General features: G+C 41.9%; 1 protein-coding gene across 3 annotated transcripts in view; it reads right to left on the bottom strand.

Moving 5' to 3' along the window:
- CLSTN2 (calsyntenin 2) overlaps nucleotides 1-26385 on the bottom strand; it is a 1243607-nt gene that overhangs the window by 333869 nt on the left and 883353 nt on the right. For all 3 annotated transcript variants that reach the window (XM_033958408.1, XM_033958407.1, XM_033958409.1), the window contains one exon: nucleotides 388-550. In XM_033958408.1, the coding sequence (XP_033814299.1) occupies nucleotides 388-550 (163 nt within the window). The remainder of the gene's footprint in view (nucleotides 1-387; nucleotides 551-26385) is intronic.

The raw sequence follows: 26385 nt of genomic DNA, 5'->3' as shown, positions 1-26385 counted from the left end.
GACATACCCAAAGATTCAGAAACTAGTAATATAAAAAGCTTTGTAGAAAAGTTTTACAACAAACTTTTTACAGTGGAAATGCTATCTCCAGATCTTTTGGATGAAAGGGTACATCATACCCATTTGATCCCTACAAAGTAATCATGCAGTAGCTCCACCATTTCCAAACTATAGGCATACAAATATTAATAGAAAGCATAAAAGCCTAACCTTTAAGAATCACACAGAAAAAGCAGTATACAAGTTCTTTACCACTTTATCTTTTACAGTATTTTCAGTTCATCCTATAGACCTTTGCATAAAAAATGAAATCTGCAAAAAATCATGTGTATATTTATCTGCATTTAATTTAAAAAAAAATTCTGTATGTGTATTAAACTTAATTACCTTGCCAACAAGCACCAACTGTTAATTGCATATCTATATGTGATGGATGAATAGGCCAATCATTGGTTACCAGGTAAGGCTCATAAGTTGTTCCATCCATGTATAATGTAACCACAGGAAACTCAATATTCACAACGTAGTAATGCCATTCTTTGTCACAAATCTAAACATCAAAGGAAACAGAAAACCAAACCTGTTAGAACTTTATCCGTTCTTCTACTAAATAATTAACAACAGTATAATGCAATTCAATAAGCACCATTCCTGTAATTAGTGTCACTTTTGATTTCTATATTAGACATTTGGTTCTATTGCCTTATTATAGTTTCCACATAGACGAGTTAAAAAATTGATACAATTAATCAACAGGCTGCTTTAATTCTTTGAACAGGTGATATTTTGTACAGATTTTCATACATCTTATCAGAGAACATATTTTGCTGTGTATGAATTCTCATTAGGGATAGTACTTACAATACACAAAAAAGACACAAAGGGAGTAGTATAGCGTTGCATTAAACCATGTGCAGTGTAACACATAGACAACAGGCAGGGCAACAACTAGCACGAAGCAAAGAACAGATGCATCTTCATACTGTGCTCTGAAGGATTCACTGAATGGATGTTTCAGCTCCGTGGAGCTTATAAAGAATTGAGGCTCCGATGCTCTAAACCAGGGGTAGGGAACTCCGGTCCTCGAGAGCCGTATTCCAGTCGGGTTTTCAGGATTTCCCCAATGAATATGCATTGAAAGCACTGCATGCACATAGATCTCATGCATATTCATTGGGGAAATCCTGAAAACCCAACTGGAATATGGCTCTCGAGGACCAGAGTTCCCTACCCCTGCTCTAAACTCATCCTGGCTTTAACGATTGACAGTAAATCGGTTTAGGGGTCCTTTTATTAAGGTGCGCTAACCGATTTAGCATGTGCTAAAGATTAGTGCATGCTAAATGCTAAGATGCCCATAGGATATAACGGATGCCTTAGCATTTAGCGCGCAATAATAAATAAAAGAACCCCTTAGTGTTGAAGTATTTTAGCTACTGATTAACAAAATGGCTCTGCACGGCTTTTTCCATGTGTCGTTGCAGCCTCCAATAATTATATTACAATGAGCTCATAAATATTAAAATGAGCGCTGCCCAGACATTGCTGGGTGACACATGAAATGAAGTGTGAACTTTTAACAATCCAAAATTACCGGCAATGACGCTCATGATGTGTGCCTATGATGCGCTACAATTAAGCACACCTATGGCCCTCTTTTACTAAGGTGTGCTAAACATATTAACGTACGTTTAGCACGCGCTAAATCAACACGCGTGCTAACCACTAATGCATCCATAGGATAACATGCGCGCATTAGCGTTTAGCATGTGTTTAGCGCGCTAAAATTTACAGCGCACTAAAAAGCATAGCACACCTTAGTAAAAGAGGGGGTATTTTTTTTCATGCTCATGCGTGTCTAAGACGTAGCTTTTCCTGGTGCATAAGCACATTTATGTCTCTTTTCCATGAATTATTCTGCACTTGTGTCAGTTGTTTTCTCCAGAGACTGATCATAAGTATTTTCTATGAGTTTTCTGGAACCTCATTTGTATACAAAGTTTTTAGAGCATTGTTTGTCGTTTAGAAACTGGAAATTTTACCATCATTACACTGGCTCACAGGATTTTAACAGCAAGTTTAGAGCATCGAGGCTTGAGTATTACTGGGTTCTGGCATTCTCTCTCCTGGCTAGAGAAAAGTCAGAAATAAAGGCAATGCTGTTTCCTGTGGGACTCTAAGCACAGCATGAAGGCAGCTATATTTTTTTAAATTTATTATTAGGATTTATTTACTGCCTTTTTGAATGGATTTATTCAAGACAGTGTTCAGCAAGAATAAGACAAACATAAGGCAATAAACAATTACAGCAGTATAAATATTCAAACAACAGTGCATTATATGGCAATACAATAAGCAATAAAACATTTTAATAGACAGTATAGGGTGTAAGAAAATATGGAACATAGATACATAAGTTAGAGTAACAGGAGTTACAAAATAAGGAGGCTAATTTAAAGAAAGTTGCATATTGAAGAAGGGGAGAAGTCCTGTAAGCTCAGGTGAAGACCCCTGAGAATTTCCCTGTTATAGCAGGAGCAGGCCAATACAGCTAAGACCTAAAATGGGTGCTGAAAAAAAAGCAAAATGGACACTCTGACTCACTCTGACTAGAAACTGTTAACTCTGAAAGGCACTTCTGCTTTTTCTGGAAGCAGAGTCAAGCAGAAGGCACAGTTGGAGAGAAAAACAATTCTGGTGAAAAAGAGATCTTAGCTATATAGTGGTATGATAGGTTTATGGAAGTTTCACAAGAAGAAAGACGAACCAGGGATACTAGTGTAGCAAAAAGGCTAACCACAGAACTGAAAAGCCGTTAGGCCAGGTGCTCGAGGGAGGTTCTTGATATATTAAAAGGACATTTACAGGGAAATGAGGGTAGAATTAGATGGAAAAAGGTGTAAGACACAGTATCACTCAATTATGTTAACCAATCCATAGCCTAATAAATGAGATAAAGAATATGATTAACCAATGAAAGTGTGAAATGTAACATGCACCAACGTGGGCCAGAGCTGTCAGAATTATATAAAAGAAAGCTCTTTGAACCAAGGAGTGAGAACTCGTCGGAAGTTCTCCATCAGCCTGGCCAGCCTGGTGTATGCTCTATTACTCTGTATGCTGTGTGATTTGTTCCTGTAAGCTATTGCTATTTGATTATTAAACTCATATTATTTGTATCAGCATAAAGAGAGTCGAGTGGTCTGTCAGTGGAGGCCGTCTTCAATGGTAGACCCCGATGCTTGATAGAGGGGATACAGCAGCCTTTAGACCATTCTCTGCAGAAAAGTACTTGATTATTATGTGGATAAACATGTATGTGCAGTCTATATCATTCTTTGTAGGTGTGTGACTAGCAAGTTAGTTACTGCTTCCATTAAAGGCCTGGGTGAAGAGCCAAAAAGCTATATGCTAAACCTGAAGTGGATTTGTTTAATCCAAACTTCAAAAAGCCTCAAAAGCTCTGGAGGTGGTCAAAGAAAATAATATGCGATTGTGTGTTAATTTGAAAACTAGGAGCAGGTTTATTTTTGTGGATTCATTTAAACCATACCAGCAGCATAACTCACAGGAGGTTAATGGACTCGCTTTGCCTATACCAGCAACAACAGGGTTCATTTCTATGTGAGCTATTTTGAATTCTGGGGTGCTACCGATTCATTGAGATGGATGTAGAAATTGGAACTATGGGATTGAAAGATAGCCGAGAGAGTAGAGTTCTGAAGGCTAGTCTACAGCTATGCAGGATTTTTAAGAGAGGAGAGATGAGCTTTCTCCCTGTCTTACATAGTAAGGAAGAGAAAGGGGAAAGCCTGCCTTTTGCAGACAAAGGCTTCTGTGTTCAGAGTTGCACCACATTTTGCCAGCAACCCAGGAGAGACAGAGTGAAATGGACTTAAGGATGAGTCGCTATTCAGTGCCTAGGAAAAAGGAGTGAACTGCATTTGGAGCCATCATTCAAGTAGGGCACTGAAAGGTTTTATTTTCATCACAGATTACACAGAAACCACCTGGTTTCTCATTTCAAGTTAAAGATTTATCCTCCTTTTTGGAAATGTGTAATCACTGTGGAAACAGGATTTTCTTAAGCCTTTTGACTACCAGTTTTTTTCTTTTTTTTGCATAATTGAGCCTGATCTGCCCTGCATCCTTTACAGTGCTAGAAGGCCAAGGTTCCTTTCTTATTGTCTCTTATCTGTTTAATGCTCAGCGCTGCGTACATCTGGCAGTACTATAGAAATGATAAGAAGTAGTGATAGTATGTTTGAAACTAATTCTCTGTCTGTCCTAGTGGGCTTACAATCTATCTACTATACCTGGGGCAAGGGGGGGGATTAAGTGACTTGCCCAGGGTCACAAGGAGCAGTGTAGGTTTGAACCCACAACCCCAGAGTGCTGAGGCTGTAGCTTTAACCACTGCACCACACTACCCCAGTAATAACTACAGTATATGAGGAAGTGCTTAAAAGTACTCAGCCCAACCAAGAAGAGAATGACATGGATATGGTTCAATGATCTGAAACAATGTCAAAATATAGAATTTCATTCCTGCAAATTGGTACTTAACGAAATAAGAAAACACTCTTTTTAGATACAGTGGCAAAATAACATTCAGAATTTAGGAAGTTGGTTGGTTGGGCTGAGAAATTTTCAGCACTGCCTCGTACTGTATGTCAGTAAAACAGTTTCTTGTTGAACACTGTCTGTTTTTTGTTTAATTCTGGGATGCAAGGTCAGGTTGTCACAGAGCTCAGGAAGCAATTGTCTGTTTTAAAGCAAGCCATGCATATTTTAGCAGGCAAAAGTCCCCAAACTTTAATTTCCAAATATTGGAGGATTCAGCCGGACAAAACAAACTCCAGAAACTCTAAGGTCTATGGGACCTATTTCCAGTATGGTACAAGCAGCTGCAGGGCGAAAAGAGTAGACCCCAGGTTACATTTGTAATAGTCAACCACTTGTGGATTATTCAGATTATATTGCAAATGTAATGACTGTAATACATTGTAATTATAACAATAATGATTTTAACATACTAAAAGCGGCATAATAAAAAAAAAGTCTAAGTCCGTTTTGGGCCTAGGGCGCTAGTCATCCAAAGTCGGCAGCGTCTAAAGTCCATTCTCAAAAAATACGTCCAAAATATTTTTTTTCTAGAATCGTCTAATTATACATCCAATTGTTTGATCGTCCAGACCGCCAAGTCATCTATCTTTATATCCCATTCTCGTCCAAAAAATCGTCCAAGTCCAAAACACCTAGAAAAAGGCATTTTGGACATGGAAGGGGTCAGCAAAGTGATGGACTGGCCACCCAGACATTCAACCAGACTTTCAACCACCCAAAACTCATGTGGTAGCAAACACACCAAAATTACTCAGTACTAGCTTTTATATAGATGCACAACATAGCAATAATATTCTAAAAATTACTACTACCTTAGGATCAACACCACAGCCCAGAACTTGATACAGGATCAAGTTAATTTATGAGTCCAATTAAACTTAACTATTTAATTACTCTTTTAAGACCTTACTCTCAACAAAGCTCCCTTTTACAATGGAAAAGCCTCCCAACTAAACTCATTGGCAGTTTAGAACTCTCACTCAGAGTTCCAAAACCCCCAAGCAATTCAGTTGTAGAACAAACCATAAAAGTCACCAAAAAGTAAACTAAAAGCAAAATCTAACCAATGCATTAAATCAAATAAAATTTTAAACCAACTTTCCTTACTTACAGCTGTCTTCTGAAAATTTCAAATCCTTAAAATTTCTTCCTCTGTCCCTCCTCAGCAGATCCCGTGCTCGTAGCAGGCTCCGATCGCGAGCCTGTTTAGGAACCATTGTCATGGATCTCCCCAATGCTACTGACCTTGGCATGAGCCAACATAACTCCCACGCCACTACTTTAAAATAAAACTTTTTTAAAAACCCACGGTGACAATCTTCAGGGAAAGCTCTCCGGAGCCTTTTCCCACTCCATCTGGACCCTCGTCGTCTCTCCAACACTTGCCAGTATTTTAAAAAAAAACCTTTATCTTCAGGCCTTTCGGCCCAACTGGCATCCCAAACACTTTGCACATGCACATCTCGATAACATCACCATGCATGCACGATGTCATCGACATGCGCCGCAGCCGCAAGAAATTCACCGGCCACGAGCATGGACATGGCTGGCACTCACAGCTCCCTTGTCGTCCGCGTCTACATACGGCCTTGCTCCTGGCACTTCCAGCACCCTTTCAGACACCTCCCGTGCAACGAGCAGTACCGTGGCAGACAGGCAGTTCTGCTGTGGCCCAAATAACTTACGGCCCAATGAAATCTTCCCCGTCTAACTCTCCTGCTCAAAGAACAGGATCCAGGACTCCATAGAGTCTTTCCTCTGCTGGCTCCGACACAATACATCTTCCCCTCGGGGCCCGGATCCAGAGCCTTTAAAGCCCCAGCCCCTGGGAGTTTAACCTTGGTTATATTTTAGCTAAAAGTAAAGGTGAACAAGGGAAATTTTAAAAACGTAGATTACTAACATGCAAACAATTTTCCAGTTGTTCCAGTTTATGATGCAAAATCAAACTATCTTTCACAGCTGAGGTACTAACTGATTGAAGCACTTTCACATGATTTTGCATCTCCTCACTAGCAGATTTAATTTTTGTAACATCTTATAATATAGAGATCCTGAATAGCAGTTATATATTTTCAGATTTTGCTTTAAGATAATAAGTCACAAGCGGTGAAAACAGTTGAGAAATGTTTTACCACACCATGGGAGACCACACTACATGTACCCATATGGAATAACAAGCTGATTAAAATTTAAGGGAAGATGGTGCATTGGCCATTGTGGCAACGTGCTGGTATATGGTCAATTTATCAATTAAGAAAAGATGATAAGTGGTTAACTTTTCAGGAATTGCAGCATGAATACAAGTTACCTTCCAATCACTTCTATATGGTTAGAACTTCAGCATTGTCTTAATGCTTTTTTGAAGTGTAAACTGCTCTGTTCTTCCACCCTGAGTCTACTGTCGTTTCATGTCAGTAATAACATCTAAAAAAGGGGCTGCTTCTAAATGGTCTAAAATATTGCAGGTTAATACATACTCTCATCCCATGGCGATTTGACATTAAGAAGGATCTTTCTGAGCAATGTTGGGAATAGGTTTGGACTTCCATTCATAAATTATTACGATCAGCAGCAATTAAATAATCTATATTTTTTGTATTTCACAAAGCCATTTGGACTTCTTATAAATTATCTAAAATTAAAAGCGATAATTCAAATAAATATTGGTCGTGTCAAAAGGAGGTTGGCACTCTAATCCATTCATTATACTATTGTGGTCATATACGTGAGTATTGGCTATGTGTATGGGGCACTATGGGCTCCTTTTACTAAGCTGCGATAGTGGTTTTAGCGAGTGCTTAGTGCGCGCAGAATTGCCGCGCGCTAGACCTTAATGCCAGCATTGAGCTGGCGTTAGTTCTAGCTGCTTAGCGCGGGTTTAGCATGCACTAAAATTCTTCGTGCGCTAAAAACGCTATCGCAGCTTAGTAAAAGGAGCCCTATCTGTAGTTTGTCGAAAATCAAGGAATCACTTACTTTAAATGTCATAGCATTAGGCCATTTTCGGCTTCAGCTGCCAGTACCTGATAACCATTCAAAATTGTTAAGGATTTTGCTTAATTTGGCCATTAAAATCATCTTACAACATTGGAAGGATGCATCATAACTTGGTTGAACACTGTTTAACTGCCAAATATGAGTGTGTTGCTGCAGAAAGATTTAGGGCTCCTTTTACGAAGGGGCACTAGCGTTTCTAGCGCACGTACAAGATTAACATGCGCTATAGTGAAAAATTACCGCCTGCTTTAAAGGAGGCGGTAGCAGCTAGCGTGCGCTAAAACCGCTAGCTCACCTTTGTAAAAGGAGCCTTTAATGCTTTAAATAAATTTACAGTGGTGCCTCACACAACGAACTTAATTCGTTCCAGGAGCAAGTTTGTTATGCGAAAAGTTCGTTATGTGAAACGCGTTTTCCCATAACAATACATGTTAAAAAAAAAATTCGTTCTGTAGCATAAAATATGCTAAGATGACATAAAAAAAGATAAATTTTTGGTTATTATTTTTATTTAGATACATCTAAAAACATAATTGTTTTTTAAAACAACACACATTTTTTAAATTTAAAGACAGACTAAGTAGAGTCTAATTTTACAGTGAGAGAGGGCAGAGTCTCAGCGGCAAAAACTGGGATTTAACTGTTCATTTTTTTTTTTTTTTTCTACCGTGTTTCCCCGATGATAAGGCAGGGCCATCAAATAAGACAGCCCCCCCTTTTTAGAAAAAAATGTAAAATAAGGCACCCCCCCCCGCAAATAAGCCACCCACCGATACCTGCGCTTATCCGAATCGGGTGGTACGGTGGGTGACTCCGTGTGGTCCCTGGCACCCCCGACACGATCGGGGCAAGAGGGAGCTCAAGCCCTCTTGCCCCCCCGACTCCCCGACACGATCGGGGCAAAAGGGAGCTCAAGCCCTCTTGCCCCCCCCGACTCCCCGACACGATCGGGGCAAGAGGGAGCTCAAGCCCTCTTGCCCCCCCGACTCCCCGACACGATCGGGGCAAGAGGGAGCTCAAGCCCTCTTGCCCCCCCGACTCCCCGACACGATCGGGGCAAAAGGGAGCTCAAGCCCTCTTGCCCCCCCGACTCCCCGACACGATCGGGGCAAAAGGGAGCCCAAGCCCTCTTGCCCCGCCGATTCCCCAACTCCCCGACAATATCGGGCCAGGAGGGAGCCCAAGTCCTCCTGGCCACGGCGACCCCCTAACCCCACCCTGCACTACATTACGGGCAGGAGGGATCCCAGGCCCTCCTGCCCTCGACGCAAACCCCACCCCCCCCCCCAAGAACCTCCGACCGCCCCCCCAGCCGACCCGCGACCCCACTGGCCGACCCCCACGACACCCCCAACCCCCTTCCCCGTACCTTTCTGTAGTTGGCCGGACAGACGGGAGCCAAACCCGCCTGTCCGGCAGGCAGCCAACGACGGAATGAGGCCGGATTGGCCCATCCGTCCCAAAGCTCCGCCTACTGGTGGGGCCTAAGGCGCCTGGGCCAATCAGAATAGGCCCGGGAGCCTTAGGTCCCTCCTGGGGGCAGGGCCTGAGGCACATGGTCGGGTTGGGCCCATGTGCCTCAGGCCCCGCCCCCAGGAGGGACCTAAGGCTCCCGGGCCTATTCTGATTGGCCCAGGCGCCTTAGGCCCCACCAGTAGGCGGAGCTTTGGGACGGATGGGCCAATCCGGCCTCATTCCGTCGTTGGCTGCCTGCCGGACAGGCGGGTTTGGCTCCCGTCTGTCCGGCCAACTACAGAAAGGTACGGGGAAGGGGGTTGGGGGTGTCGTGGGGGTCGGCCAGGGGGGTCGCGGGTCGACTGGGGGGGCGGTCGGAGGTTCTTGGGGGGGGGCGGTCGTTGGGGGGAGGGGGGGCTTGCGTCGAGGGCAGGAGGGCCTGGGATCCCTCCTGCCCGTAATGTAGTGCAGGGTGGGGTTAGGGGGGCATCAGGCTTTCAGGGTGGGGACAGGACTTCAAGGGGGAGAGGAGAGTCGGGGCGGGCGAAAGGAGAGTCGGGCAGCATGCGCGGTATACGGGTGTGCGCGGTATATAAAAATTTCTGTACATAGATTTGTGTTTTCCGCGCACTATACCCGTGTGCGCGTTTTACACGGGTGTGCGTTATCTACGTGAAAATATGGTTAATTTTTAAATCAAATTGTATTACATTAATAAACAATGGTTCCTTCTGAAGACTTGCATTTGCATTTCAGTTTCCTACCCAAGAAACTTGGAAATAATGAAGACCTCCTTTTACTAAATGGTAGTAGAGGTTTTTACCATGGGCCTGCGAGGTAAACGCTTCGAAGCTCATAGGAATTCTATGAGCGCCAGAGCATTTACCTTGCTGGTCCACAGTAGAAACCTCTACTGCCGTTTAATAAAACCCAGTTAAAGTTCTTTAACTGTTTTTTGAAAGGAAAAGTTATATAGCAGATATATACAGTTCCTTTTCCTTGATCATGCAATAAATATCTGGGAAAATTAAGTTTCTAAATTGTGAGGGTTGAAGGAAAAAAACAAGAATATGACTTTACAACACCAATTAAAGCTACAATAAATAATAAGCTATTTGTTGCTACTTTGTCATATATTAATTCAGGTGTTAGAGATGGTAAAATAATGGTATGCAGTTATTATCATAAACTCTTCATTTTCAGGTGGGCTTTTATTGTACTATGATAGCTTGATAATTCAATTTTATTAAATTAGAGCAAAAAAGTGACTGGAGGGACTATCTTTGTTTTTCTTGATTTACTGAGTTTGTATTATTGCAATCACTGATGAACAGATAAATCTTTGTAAACACCCCAATAAAAAGCATGGGCTATGATCACAATTACTGTATGTTGCCATTGCTAGCATATACCATCCTTATCAAGGTCTGTTTCTTTGTATAACCTATTCTACTGACCTTTCTCCAGCATTTCTATTAACTTTTCCATTTTCCAATTTTGTTACTTTCAATTTTTGTTTCAAATTCTTTAACCTTCAGAAAACATTTAATGCTTGCATTGCTTACAAAACTAAAACTCCTGCAGGCTTTTGCATTTATCTCTTGTTCTAAGGCTGTGATAATAAATGTATCTGTTCGAAATGGAAAATAAATGATTAAATGATTCTTTTACTAAGCTGCAGCAAAAAAAGTGGCCTTAATGTGCCCTTAAGTAGCCGTTTTCCCATGAGCTAAGGTACAGTATTTTTACCAAAGCTATAAAATGGCCGATTTTATTTTTTTTTCTCCATTAATGGCCATGTGCTAATATTGCAATTACTTCATGTGCACTTAACTGACACCCTTTTGGAAGGCAGTAAGGGCTTAGATGGTATTCCTTCACTGAACAGGTGGTGTGCAGTAATGTAGATGTACTGATTAGGACAGGAAAACTCAATCTCTGCCCAAAGGGATAGGGCACTGGCATTGAATTTCCTGCCTCTCCACTGATCATGCGAGATAACCGGTTGTCTACTGCAGTCTGAATATTGGCTACAGGAGGATCAACACAAATAGTGGATGAACCCACTGATCATCAAGAGTATATTTTAGATTTAAAGGATTTGTAACAGAAGGATCAAATATGGATTGAGAAGGTGTAGCTGATTACCAGGTCAAATTATTTAAAAAAAATGTTATTTGTAAGTAAAGAACTGTTATTTATATAAAAAGAGAGATTGGATAAAGAAGAGGAAATAGTAAGAAAGATAGTATATTTGGAGAGATGGAACATACTGGGTAGAGCAGGAGGGTACATCTGAGGGGGCAAGTAAAGTTACAAATGGAAGAATGGCAGACTTTTCCTCAACTAAATTGTCCAAACCTTTGTTTAAAACCAGCTACGTTAACCATTGTTACCACTTCCTCTGACAACATGTTCTAGAGCTCAAATATATTCTCTTGAGTGAAACAAAAAATATATTTCCAGGCCTACATTTCTGGCACCTATCTTTACTGGGGGATCTAGACAATAGACCACAGCCTGCCATCAGCTGATTGCAGCAGAGAAACATAGAAACTTGATGGCAGATAAAGGCTAAATGGCCCATGCAATTTGTCCATCAGCAGTAACCATTATCTCTTCCTCTCTCTAAGAGAACCCACAAGCCTACCCCATGCTTTCTTGAATTCAGACAGTTATTGTCTCCCCCGCCTCTTCCAGGAGACTGTTCCACACATCTACCACCCTTTCTGCAAAACAAGAAAAGTATTTCCTTAGATTACTCCTGAGCCTATCACCTCTTAAATTCATCTTATGCCCTCTCATTTCAGAGCTTCCTTTCAAATGAAAGAGACTCGACTCATGTGGATTTATGCCACTTAGGTATTTAATCGTCTCTATCATATCTTCCCTCTCCCACCTTTCCTCCAAAATATACATACATCTTTAAGTCGGTCCCCATACGCCTTATGATGAAGACCATGCACCATTTTAGTAGCCTTCCTTTGGACCGACTCTAACCTTCTTATATCTTTTTGCAGGTGCAATCTCCAGAATTGCACACAATATTCTAAATGAGGTCTCATCAGAGTCTTATACAGAGGAATCAATACCTCCTTTTTCCTACTGGCCATACCTCTTCCTATGCACCCTAGCATCCTTCTAACTTTCGCCATCACCTTTTCAACCTGTTTGGCCACCTAAGATCATCACATACAATCACACCTAAGTTCTGCTCTTCTGTCGTGCACATAAGTTCTTCATCCCCTAAACTGTACTGTTCCTTCAGATTTTGCAGCCCAGATGCATAACCTTGCATTTCTTAACATTACATTTTAGCTGCCAAATTTCAGACCATTTGGTTTTAAAATGGTATATCAAATCATAATAAACTTGAAACTTGAAGTTTTGCTAGGTCTTTCTTCATGTTAGTCACACCATCTGGGATCTCTACTCTCTTGCAGATTTTGGTATCATCCGCAAAGAGGCAAATCTTACCCGAGAGCCCTTCAGCTATATCGCTTATAAAAATGTTAAAAAGAATAGGCCCAAGAACAGAACCTTAAGGCACACCAATGGTAAATCCCTTTCCTCAGAGCGATCTCCACTGACCACTACCCTCTGTTACCTTCCACTCAACCAGTTCCTGACCCAGCCCATCACTTTGGGTCCCATCCCGAGGGCACTCGGTTTATTTATTGGACTCCTGTGTGGAATAAGTTACTATCCCTGGTCAGTGAGTCTTGTAGGCCATATTTCTCCACTAATTATTGTCTTCACTACATATACTGTAGGTCATATGAGATGGTGGTAGAATTCAAAAAGCATAGGATGAACACAAAGATTTCTAATTAGAAAATGAATTGTATAAAATGAACTAAGGTTTGTAACAGACAGACATGCATGGTCTTTGTTCCTGGTATAGCAGCTCAGTTTAGGATAGGTTGGGGAAGGCTTTGACAAAAACTCCAGTAATTTGGAATATGTGGACAAGGCTGGTCAGACTTTTACAGTCTGTATCCCACAAGTGACAAGATGGTTTTAATAGATTAGAGTGAGCTTTGATGGCAATTCCAGTAGCGGGGACTAGAGAATACCAACCGTTAAGGGATTCCAGTTTGGAATGTTTATATCCAGCCATTCACATCATATGACAAAGCAATAGTGCTGCCATGATCCAGCTTGGCATGGTAACTTATTCCACCAATCAGGAGCTGCGTAAATAAAGTAAAACCTTGGATTGCAAGTAACTTGGCTTGCAAGTGTTTTGCAAGACAAGCAAAATTTCCTTAGATTACTTTTAAATTTATCCCCCTTCAACTTCATATTGTGCCCTATCGTTCCAGAACTTCCTTTCAGTTGAAAGAGACCAACCTCCTGTGCATTTATGCTGCAGAAATATTTAAATAAAGTAAAACCTTGGATTGCAAGTAACTTGGCTTGCAAGTGTTTTGCAAGACAAGCAAAATATTTTATTAAATTTAAACTTGATATACAAGCAATGTCTTGCAATACAAGTACATATAGTATACACACATCACAACTAAGCCAATGTATGTACTCATATTGCAAGACCTCGCTCATTTAGAAAAGTCACTACACTCTTGCAGCATCAGAGAGAGAAGAACCATTGGATCAGTTATGATGATATGACACGTGTATACTGTATGTACTGTATGTATTGCAAGACTTAGCTTGTTTAGAACAGTCACTACACTCCTGCAGCGTCAGAGAGAGAAGAACCATTGGCTTAGTTGTGATGTGTGTATACTATATGTACTTGTATTGCGAGACATTGCTTGTATATCAAGTTTAAATTTAATAAAATATTTTGCTTGTCTTGCAAAACACTTGCAAGCCGAGTTACTTGCAATCCAAGGTTTTACTTTATTTAAATATTTCTGCACAGGAGGTTGGTCTCTTTCAACTGAAAGGAAGTTCTGGAACAATAGGGCACAATATGAAGTTGAAGGGGGATAAATTTAAAAGTAATCTAAGGAAATATTTCTTAATGGAAAGGGAAGTGAATATACAGAACAACCTCCTGATGGAGGTAGTTCAGAAAAGGACTATATTTGAATTTAAGAAAGCATGAGCCATACATATGAGATTCTCTTAGAGGGAGGAAAAGATAGTGGATGGTGTGGATGTGCAGACTGGATGGGCCATGTGGCCTTTATCTGCCATTATTTTCTACATTTCTGTTTCAGACTTTCTCACCAAATGCCACTGCATAGAATACTTAACAGAAATGGAGGCTGCAATAAACTAGATCCATAAAGAAATGTCCAGTTTCTTCTCTCTATAAATGTAATCATTGTACAACAGCTGTTTAAAAACGTCTTAAATTTTGATAATATCCATCTATGCAGACAGTTAAAGAGATCAAATAAACTTTAATAAACTAAAATATCTTGCCAAAGCATTCAACACAAAGCAGCCTGCATTTTAAGCATAATGCAGAAACACTTTAGCTTCCAATGAAATTAACAGAAGGGAGTGAGACAGTTCCACTGATAGATTCTCATGCTGCAATTTGTTTTAAAGAAATAGCAACATCTGGAAAAAAAAATCCATAGAAAATACTATTAAATTAAAAGCTCCACTGACTTGCATTTAAATTGCATGCTCAACCCAGAATATCTATCTATGCAAAAACTACCTCAGATTCAGGGAATTGCTAACATCTTTTCTGTGTAACTGAATCAACCACTAACTAATCCATACCTTATTTAAACAATATACTGTATTGTTTGTTATAACTCACTTCACTCACTGTAATTCCCAGGTCAATTAACCTAGCTTTTAATTCTGTAATCTGTCATTGAACTAAAGAGGTAAAAGGAGAACAGAAGTATTTGTATTATAATAACCATAATATAGAGAAATATAGATATATACAGCAAATACTCACACACATTTTTGCATGAGTTACATGTCTGTAGGAATGCAATTTTATTTATTATGTGAAATGATCCCTTCTGAATAAGACTAATGTGTGATGTGTGCGCTGAATGGCCCACGCTGCTCCCAATGCTCATAGGAATTCTATGAGCATCGGAAGTAGAGCAGGCCATTCAGCACGGTTCCCCACTCTAGAAACTGCTAGCGTAGTTTAATAGAAGAGGCCCTTAGAAGACCTTTATTGGGAGCCTATTCAGTAAATGAAAGTAGGTATCTACTTTGCTTTATAAAACACAAGCATAATATTTTGTTTCATTTGAAGAATCCTGAATCTACCATTTCGCATTTACTAGATTTGGAAAATTTTCTGGATATAAAATAGATTGGAGTAAATCGGAGGTTCTTCCGCTAAATGTATATTGTGTAAAAGGATTATTTGATTCTTTCCCTTTCCCTTGGAAGGAAGAGGGTATAAAATATCTGGGTATTTGGATTCAAAAAACGCTGGAAGATACAATGAGAGTAAATGAAAAATCTTTATTGCTGAAGGTCTCAGAAATGTGTGAGCAATGGAACCCCTTACATCTTTCTTGGTGGGGGAGAGTCCAAAAGGTTAAAATGATGATTTTGCCTGTTTTTTGCTACCAAAGGGTATGTTGCCAGTTTATTTTCAGGGGTCCTTTTTATAAGAAATTAAATAGCATCCTTACTAAATTTATTTGACTGGGTAAAACTGTGAGAATTGCTTTAGTATCTTTACAAAAACCAATTGTGGCGGGTGGGGTAAACTTTCTAAATTTTTATAGGTACCATCAGGCCTATATACTGCATCAGGGTATGTATTGGATCCTTCCTGAGCTCATGGAACATCTTCTGGACTGGTTAATTCTGGAATGGCAACTTCTGTCCCCATTGCGATTGTGTCACATTTTAAGTATCAAGTTACCTAGGATTTATAAAGACAATAGAATTTTATTTTCCACGTGGCAAACATTTAAATTTATTAATAACCTAATACCTATTCCGATTCATCAATCTACATGTCAGTCCTTGTGGTTCTTCTTCACCAAAAGGGTGGTTGATCGCTGGAATAGTCTTCCACTTCAGGTTATTGAGGCCAGAAGCGTGCCAGATTTTAAGGCCAAATGGGACAAACATGTGGGATCTATCCGCAAAGATAGATAGGGAGGGTCATTGGAGTGGGCAGACTTGATGGGCCGTGGCCCTTATCTGCCGTCTATTTCTATGTTTCTATGTTTCTATGAACTCCAAGATTCAAATTGGTGAGTCTAAGATCCTCTGGAAGCACTGGCTGCAGGCGAGGCATACGCACACTGGATGATGTGTTATCAGATGGGAAGCTGCTTGACTTTCATGACTGCAACAAACATTTGGTATTGCAAAGTCTCAAGTATATAAGTGGTTGCAGTTGAAGCAGGCCATTCAGAAGGGGTTCCCTGATTGGCGTAACTTAAAAACGCAGTATAGCTTACCGGGTCTGTGCTTCCAGACAGATTTCCTGGAGCATCAAGCAGCCAAGTGGTATAAATTAATATCTGAATTTTTGAATAAAAAAACAAAAACTAGTCTAAAAGACATTTGGAGCATTGAGACAAAGCAACAAATTTCTGCTACTCAATGGCTACGGATTTGGACTTGGAGGATGAGATGTCCGGTGTCAGCATCTATGAGATTTTTTTTGTTGCATAGAAATTTTTGGACTCCTGTTAGATTACAAAAATTAGATAGTTCTAAGTCAAATAGATGCTGCCACTGTCATCTCGATATAGGGACACTGGATCATCTGCTCTTCTTTTGTCCCTTGATACTTAAATTTTATTTTGGTGATCCATTTGGGGTCAAATCAATAAAATATTGGAAGTTCTATTGGTCCTGACATATGATACAGTGTTATTTGGTACGCTTTTGTTGGCCAAGAGTCCCATAACTTCATCTAATATAATAAAATGGTAGGACGCGCATGCGCACTAAAAAAATTGTGTTCCCTGATCCGTCGCGGAAACACGAGTGCGCATGTGCGGGTTTTACGTCACCGAACTCTGTTCCTCCTCCACCATGCCATGCCAGTCATGTCCGCCGCCGGCCTCGAACTCCTTGAGTACCCCCACCCAAGCTCTACTCCAGACCCACAAAGGGGTAGTGACTTTAGAGCTCCTGGGGGCCGGCCCGGCCGGTGCTGAGGCCCCGCCTCCCGCTTCCGCCCTACACGGCGGCACCAGACCTGGACCTACAAAATGGTGAGGCCCCGTCTTCCACTTCCGACCTACACACCGCCGCCAGACCCGGCACCACAAAACGGCCCTCACATCCACGAACAGGGTTGCCATAGAAACAGAGGGGATCAGGAGCTAAACAGAGATTTAAAAAAACAAACAAACAACAGTGCACAAGGACAGAAACACACAGACACTCACAGAAGGACAGGGGGCTAAGGAGACAGATTGAAAAAAATAACAAAACACTAAGGAGAAAGAGAGACACAGGTAAGGAGTGCTGCTAGGCAGGGGAAGCAGGGAAGAGGGTCAGGGGGAGAAAAGAAGGAGTGCTGCTAGACAGGCAGAGCAGGGAAAGGAACAGGGGAGCAGGGAAGAGGAACAGAGGAACAGGTAAGTAGTGCTGCTGGACAGGGGGAGCAGGGAAGAATGACTACGGAGAAGGGAAGAAGTGCTGCTGGACAGGGGGAGCAGGGAAGAGGGACAGGGGGAGCAGGTAAGGAGTGCTGCTGGACAGGGGGAGGTAAAAGGAAGGGAGAAGTCCTACTGCTGGACAGGTGGAACAGGCAAGGGGTGATGGTTGACAGCCGAGGAAAGAGAGAGACAGAAAGCGGCCATGAGGAGAGAGAGAAAAAGAAAGAAAGACACACACATCTATTCTAGCACCCGTTAATGTAACGGGCTTAAAGACTAGTATAATAATAGATTACTTTTCATCATGACGGGAGTTGCCATGCAGCTTATTTTGAAAAATTGGGACAGGTTAAACTGTAGTTTTTGGTGGGAATCCTTGTGTCAAACTTATAAATTTGAATGTATGAGTGCAATACAATTGGGACATTATAAGAAATTTAAGGAGATTTGGGACCCATTGACGAAATTTGTAAAGATTGTTAGTTTTTTTACCCTTTGATTGTACACATCCAGGAAGGGTGTGTGTGTGTGTGTGTGGGGGGGGGGGGAATATGTACTTAATTTATTTCTAAATTGTAATTTATCTTGGTCATTTGTATTACTCTTGAATGTTTTTATACTGTATGAATGGGTGGGTGGGTGGGGGGAAGGGATATGTACTTATTATATTAATTGATGGAATTAGATGCTGTTTAATTTGTAAACTGTTTGATAAACTGCTGCACTCGATGTTGGTTATTAAAATGAATAAAGATTTATTTAAAAAAACAAAAACCAAACACAAGCATAATAGCACCAATATGTGTATTTTATTTAGGGAGGACCACTTATACCAGCCATAGAGCTGGTATGAACATTCACGCCTTGATTGCCCTACCTATGTCCTGCCTAGACTATGTCCATGTGAATACCCAACTTCAAACTCATCATCATGACATTTAAACACCATTTGATAGTATAGCACAGTGATGGCTAACCTTTTTGAACCCGAGTGCCCAAACTGCCGCACAAAACCAAAGAATTTCCTCAAAGTGCCAGCACGTCAATTAAACCTTAATAACAAGATTTTAGTATCTAAAAACTCTTTATAAAGTTGCCTGAACTATGTAACATCATTTTTAAAGGTTGGAATTTTTGTATTGTCAGAGAATCAATTTGATTCACAATCCTTTGGTTTTCATTTCAATTTATTGGCAATTTATAATGTTTTAATGATTTCATTCAATTTAATGAATTTAGGAAGAATTTGATTCAGTTACACAAAATATTTTAAATGTATTATTCACATAACATGTCAAATGTATCCTGAGTAAAAAAAAAGATAAACTTCTTAAAACTGTTAACTGTGTCAAGACTCAGTGTGCATTCCCACATGTTTTTTTGTAAAATTTACAATCAAATTAGAAAATAGTTAAATCATTACATTTCTAATAATATGATGTAAAGAAAACAAAAGAGCTTTCAATTAAACCAACCGTTTTTATTGGAAATTCCAGATTGGAATACAACAGGGCCATGTAAAGTCCCTTTTTTAAATAACATCTTTAAATAATATTTAAATAACTTAGAAAGTGTCTTAACTGCAAACTGAAAACACTGCTTCATGTAAACATATGCATTGGGCATGCTCTGAAAAAAATTAATGTGATTTTTGTTGTTGCATGCATGCTGATAACTTGTCAATCCTTGGCTCATAATGCGTTAATTTCAGAGCAACACATGCAGCACTCATGTCATCCGTTAATCTGTTTCTAGCATCAGATTTTATATGATTCAAAGCCAAAAACAGCTGCTCACAAGCATAGGATGACACAAACAAAGTAAGAAGAGCAATCCCAAGTGCTTTCATGGACTTAAAATTGTCTGGCAGAGAATTCCACGCTTTTAGGATTTCATTTTCAGAACTGCTAGCAGTGATTTCATTTGTCACCCTTTCACACTCAATACGTTCAAGAGCCGCACGCAGGTCATTGAATTTACTTTTCCAGATAGAGCTTTCTTGAAATTCCAGTAGCTCCCTTTCCAAATTTTGAATATCCAACCACTGTAAGCAGGAAAGATCAAGATCTTCAAATGTGGACTTTTCTGGGGAAGTTATAAATGAAAGGGTTGTCTCCATCTTACGGAACTGAGAAAATCTTTTACTAAAATTCTCCTTTGCTTCGGCTACAATGGTGGAATATGCTTTGTGGATTTCCTGGTGTTTTTATGACTGTCCACAAATGTTGTAGAATTATCCAAATGTATTTTTAGGTTGGGAAAATACATTAGCTGTCCACTCTCAAGGTCTTTTTCAAAAACATGCAATTTTCTCTCAAAAGCTTTGATGTCACTAAACATGCTTTCTGCTGTTTTTCCCATGCCTTGTAATTTTTTGTTTAGTATATTAAAGTGGTTAGTAAAATCTGTAAAGAACATGAGGTTGGTAAGCCAGGCCATGTTGGTGAGTTGAGGATAGTCTTCCCCCTTTTCATTCATAAATAGCCTAACTTCTTCCAAGCAGGCCACAAATCTCTCTAACACTCGTCCTCTGCTCAGCCACCGGACATTATTGTACATCAGTAAAGTGTTATGTTGTGCCTGAACCTCATCAAGAAGGGCTTGAAATTGTCGAAAATTAAGAGCACGCGCCATGATGAAGTTTACCATTTTTGTTACATCTTTGAGGACGTCAAGTTTTTTGCTGCTTTCTTTGGCGCAGAGAGCCTCTTGATGTATTATGCAGTGAAATTGAATCAGTGGATGTTTTGCTTCCTTAGCAAAGAAATGAATGAATCCTGATGTTGTCCCCACCATGCTAGGTGCTCCATCGCTAGTAACTGAAACTACTTTTTCTGGACTTATGTCTAGTGATGAAAAAGCCTCCATCACAGCATTGTGGATATCTATCCCTTGTGTTCTTCCAGGCAAAGACAGCAGTTTTACCAGCTCTTCTCTCATAATGTCACCAGTAGCATAACGCAAAATGAGCGCTAGTCTTGCATGGTTAGTAATATCTGTACTTTCATCCAAGCACATGGAGTAGAAGGGTGCTTTTTGTAAGTCGCAAGTAAGCTGTTGACTAACATCAGCAGCCATTTGCAGAACCCTATCTTTTGCAGTATTTCTGCTTAGCGGCATCTCAGAGATGCGCTGCACAATTTTATCCTTGTTTTGGAAATCATGGAAGAGTGAATTACTCCCAGCCAAAATTGCCTTTTTGATAAAATCTCCATCATAGAGGGGCTTACCATGTTTTGCCATGCACAGTGAAATTTGAAAGCTGGCAACTGTAAGATGATTAGTTTTTGAAAGATAGTTGCTAAAACTAAGAGACTGGGAGTGATATTTCTTTAATTTTCCTACAAGGAACTCTTTTCTTTGAGCTAAACCAAGTTCAGCAACACTGTTATGGTTGGTCTCAAAGTGACGTTTGACACTTGATGTGCGAGACACAACACTTTCATTACACATAATACACAATGCTTTCCCACTGCGTTCAATCACTCCATATGTACTCTGTCCAGGCCTCTTGGAATGGTCTTCCACTATCTGTTTTTGCTTTTTTTGCTGTACTCATTTTCTTTGTTCAAGACTTCAAGTCTACAAAAAGATAAAATTTGTATAATAAAAAAAATCTAATGAAGTGCTGTATACAAATCCGTCCCCATAAAAAAATATGTGATTGGGGAATTTTACTAATTGTAGACATCCGTTTTGATCAAAAAATATACTGTCCGGGTGAAAACCGGACTTGTGCAACCTGAGTGTATGGGAAAAGGACTTTTATTTTTCATTATTGGAGCCTTTGTTATTTTATTATGATGTTTACAAAAGCACTGTGAAGGGCCACATATACACTTTACTGTTTTTTGCTATATTGAGTTTTCCATAAGGTACAGCGCAGAAGATTAGTGTGTTGGTTGTTCACAGAGAGCCCAGCCCTCCTCTCAGCTTACTGAACTTCTCTATGCAATCATCATAAGCAGCTTTTTTATTTCCTCGAATTTAGCATGTCCCCCATGGAAGATACAGAGGTTTTTACAGAGGAGCACATTATTAGACACATTAACTTCCCCCCATATCCTCACCTCTCTAGCATGGGAGCACTAGGAACTGTTCCTGATTACAGATGTCACATGTGGAGTCACACTACAGCCTCACTGAGTTCCTGTGACAGACTCAGTGTGAAGCTTCTCTTCCTCCCCCCACTTCCCCCTCACACACTGCCTGGCTCATAGGATACTAAGGGGAAGACAGGCAGGCTAAACATCCACTCACAGGACTGCAGCCAGCACAGGAGGATGGGCCGCGGCCCACCGGGACAATGCCCGGTCCTCCCAATGGCCAGTCCAGCCCTGTTGCCAGGTGAGCTGCAAAGCAGACACCGGCACACTCGCCTCCCGCCGCGCCACATATCTTAATTGCGGACTAGAGAGTTGCGCGGGGACAGAAATCCCACCCGTCCCCACCAAAGTCTCACCCGTCCCCACCCGTCCCCGTGAGGAATCCCACCCGTCCCCGTGTGGAATCCCTCCGTCCCCACCCGTCCCCGCGAGGAATGTCTTCCGTCCCCGCCCGTCCCCATGAGGAATCCCCTCCATCCCCGCCCGTCCCTATAAACTTCAGAAATAGTTATTTCATTTAATTATGCTACTGAATTAAAGGCTCTGGTAGAAACCCATTTACAAATAAGCAAAAAGACTTTATTAATTTGGAAATATTAATTGGGAAGAATACACACTTTGTAAACGGGTTTCTACCAGAGCCTCTTTTGTTTATAAATTTTTATCAACACAACTAATATACTACTTTATCCTGAAGCAAAAAAAAAAGAAAAAAAGAAATAGAATTCTTTTCCTACCTTTGTTGCCTGGTTTCTGCTTTCCTCATGTTCTCATTCAGTTCCTTCCATCCACTGTCTCTCTTCCTTCTGCGTCTTACATTTGCTCTGTTACTGTGCCTCTCCCTTTCTCCCCCCTTCCAAATTGGTCTGGCACCCATCTTCTTCCCTCCGCTCCCCTCATAGTCTGGCATCTCTGTATTCTTACCTGCCAGCGTCTTCTCCCCATTCTCTCTTCCCCATTTCCTTTCAGCGTCCTTCTCCCCCCCCATCTTCCCCATGTCCTGTCAGCGTCCTTCTCCCCCCTCTGTCTTCCCCATGGCCTTTCAGCATCCTTCTCCACACACCCCCGTCTTCCCCATGGCCTTTCAGCGTCCTTCTCCACCCCACCCCCCCATCTTCCCCATGTCCTTTCAGCGTCCTTCTCCACCCCTTTGTCTTCCCCATGTGCTTTCAGCGTCCTTCTCCCCCGTCTTCCCCATGTCCTGTCAGCGTCCTTCTCCTCCTTCTGTCTTCCACAAATGCTTTCAGTGTCCTTCCCCCCCCACCCCGTCTTCCCCATGGCCTTTCAGCATCCTTCTTCACCCCTTTGTCTTCTCCATGTGCTTTCAGCGTCCTTCTCCCCCCCCCCGTCTTCCCCATGTCCTGTCAGCGTCCTTCTCCCCCTTTTGTCTTCCACAAATGCTTTCAGTGTCCTTCCCCCCACCCCGTCTTCCCCATGGCTTTTCAGCGTCCTTCTTCACTCCTTTGTCTTCCCTGTGTGCTTTCAGCGTCCTTCTCCCCCCCATCTTCCCCATGTCCTATCAGCGTCCTTCTCCCCCTTCTGTCTTCCACAAATGCTTTCAGTGTCCTTCCCCCCCCCCCCCGTCTTCCCCATGGCCTTTCAGCGTCCTTCTTCACCCCTTTGTCTTCCCCATGTGCTTTCAGCATCCTTCTCCCCCCCCCATCTTCCCCATGTCCTGTCAGCGTCCTTCTCCCCCTTCTGTCTTCCACAAATGCTTTCAGTGTCCTCCCCCCCACCCTGTCTTCCCCATGGCCTTTCAGCGTCCTTCTTCACCCCTTTGTCTTCCCCATGTGCTTTCAGCGTCCTTCTCCCCCCCGTCTACCCCATGTCCTGTCAGCGTCCTTCTCCCCCTTCTGTCTTCCACAAATGCTTTCAGTGTCCTTCCCCCCCCACCCCATCTTCCCCATGGCCTTTCAGCGTCCTTCTTCACCCCTTTGTCTTCCCCAGTGCTTTCAGCGTCCTTCTCCCTCCTCCTTCTCTCCCGCCCCAGGTCCCAGCACAGCCGGCCAGGTCCCCTTACTTTTGTGGCGCTTCTGCGACCGACAGACCGACAACAGCCCCGGTCTGACAAACCTCCCTGCCCTTAACCGCAAATCTAAATTTCCTTCTTACAAGAAGGTAATTTAGATTTGCGGTTAAGGGCAGGGAGGCTTATCGGTCCAGGGCTGTTGTCAGTTGGTCGGGTTAGCGCTACAAAAGTATGTGGACCTGGCCGGTGGGGCGGACCACCCCCCTCCCTTGGTAGCCACTCGAGCCGCGAGGCTACTCCTCCTTACCTACCCTGCCTGCAGTACAGAGCCGAACGGAAGTCTTCCCAACGTCAGCGCAGACGTCGGAGGGAGGGAGGGCTTTGTTTAAGCCCTCCCTCCCCTTCGACGTAGGCGCTGACTTCGGGAAGACTTCCGTTCAGCTCTGTGCTGCAAGCAGAGCAGGTAGGGAGAAAAGCCGCGCGACTTAGTACATCCAGCCCCGCAGGAACCCCGCGACCCTCGGAGGCGTCCCCACGGGATCCCTGCGACCCGTGCAGCTCCTATTGCGGACCTTCCCGCGTGCCAGTTGCAAGGCCTTCACGTGCCACAGCTGGAACGCGTGCCATAGGTTCACCATCGCTGGTATAGCACATAGCTAGATTATTGGCATTTACAGTACATGTGTATATGCTAGTATGGACTTATGTTACAGACTGGAATCCTGATATACTATCACAATCATATTTTTGTGTGGCTTTTTTTAATGCCAAGAATAAGCCAAGAATAAAAGTGAACATGTTTAAGCCTGACTAAAGACCATTCTGACCATTTTATGCTGTTTTTATTTATTTAGATTTTTATCCCGTCCTCCCAGTAGCTCAGAACGGTTTACAAGTAAACATTCACAATGGAGTGAATTGGACATACAAGATTATACAGTAGATTTAAATACTTGGACATACGAGACTGTGCAGCAGTTTAGATATAGGGACTATACGGCAAATTAAGAACAGTAAGTTAAATATAAGTAGTTTAGTTTAGATACAAGTTATTTGAGTATAGGCTGAGAGTGGACTATACAGAAATTTAGGCAGAAGATTAGAATGGAGAAAGAAGGGTAGAGGTGGGGTTTAAAGGGGTTGGGTGTAGACTGAGGGTGACCTTTAGTTGAAGAGGAGGGTCTTTACCATTTTCCGGGATGTCATTAGTGAGTTCTGTAGTCTGAGTTGAGGGGGGAGTTGGTTCCAGAGTTGGGGAATGAAGTGGCTGTAGGAGCGTTTGCGGGCGGTTTCTGAGAGGAGGGACCTTCTCGGGGGAATGCATAGGCGTATCTCCGTTTCTGAGCGGAAGGTGCGGGTGTGGGTGTAGATGGGTAGCTTGGATTTTATGTAGAAGGGGGTGGTGGCATAAATTCTTTTATGTGCTATTGCCAGGACCTTGAATGCACAGCGTTGGCTAATTGGGAGCCAGTGTTCAGCGCGGAGTGCTGGGGAGATGGGATCATCTAATCTAATCTAAACCTTAGGTTTGTATACCGTATCATCTCCACATTCGTAGAGTTTGACGCGGTTTACAATAGGGAAAATAGGAAGGAACTACATCAGAGGGTTAGAGGTAGAAGTGTGAAGAAAATTTAGAGGACTTGGGATGCCAAGATATAAGAGTTTCCTTGATTCCTAAGTTGGAGGGAGACTTACATTTTTTGAGAAAAGCCAGGTTTTCAGATGTTTGCGGAAAACTTGGAGAGAGCTCAAGTTCCGAAGCTGAGGTAGTTGAGGCTGTGTAGGAGGCGGATAGCTGCATTTTGGACCCGTTGGAGGCGCTTGAGATCTTTTTTGGTTATTTTGACTGAGTTGAACATTTGGTGTCAAGGCAGAACAAAATATTTACGTGCCTGTCCAGCAGTCTAGAAACCTAAGTGACCACTGGCGGCACAATATATATAATCCTCACAAACTGAAATCTAGTAAATTACTTTAAAGGTAAGGAAACAAAGTCTGTTCTGACAGCTGTTGAAATCTGTGAAGCTAGGGCCTAAGGAGGTAGGAGATGGGGATTGGGGTGATGATGGACAATGGGAGGAGAGGTTAGTGCCCACTCATGTTAACTCTGGTCTCATCCAAAAAGTTAGGCCAGCCTAAGCCACTGCTGCCAAGTGCCTTTCTGGATTTAGAGATCCATTTCTTTTTAGCCCTCCTTTACAAAGCCGTGCTAGCGTTTTTAGGGCTCCTTTTACTAAGCTGCGGTAGCGTTTTTAGCGCGCGCTGCAGATTAGCACGTGCTACCCCCGTGCTATGTGGAAAAACTAACACCAGCTCAATAGAGGCATTAGCATCTAATGCGTGCTAAAACCGCTAGCGCAGATTAGTAAAAGGAGCCCTTAGTGTCAATCACAGGGGTAAGAACTCTGATGCTCATAGGAATTCTATGAGCATCGGAGTTCTTACTCTTACGGCAAGCGCTAAACAAGCTAGCACAGCTTTGTAAAGGAGGGAGTTAAATTTTTTCATGATTTCCACAAGGAAATACCGCTACTTACATATGAATATCACACATACATGTAAAAAAATTATAAAGCCATTATTTACAAGTGGAGATTCATACGTCATACAGATCTCATGTGACATGGTTTGGGCACAGTTTAGGTGAGGCTAAAATTTATACATAATTTCCTTATTTTATAAAGAGAATATGTGA

Source organism: Geotrypetes seraphini, chromosome 9, assembly GCF_902459505.1.
Source record: "Geotrypetes seraphini chromosome 9, aGeoSer1.1, whole genome shotgun sequence".
Taxonomy (NCBI): domain Eukaryota; kingdom Metazoa; phylum Chordata; class Amphibia; order Gymnophiona; family Dermophiidae; genus Geotrypetes; species Geotrypetes seraphini.
Note: the sequence above shows the minus strand (reverse complement) of the source record. Positions and strands in the feature narration are given on the sequence as shown.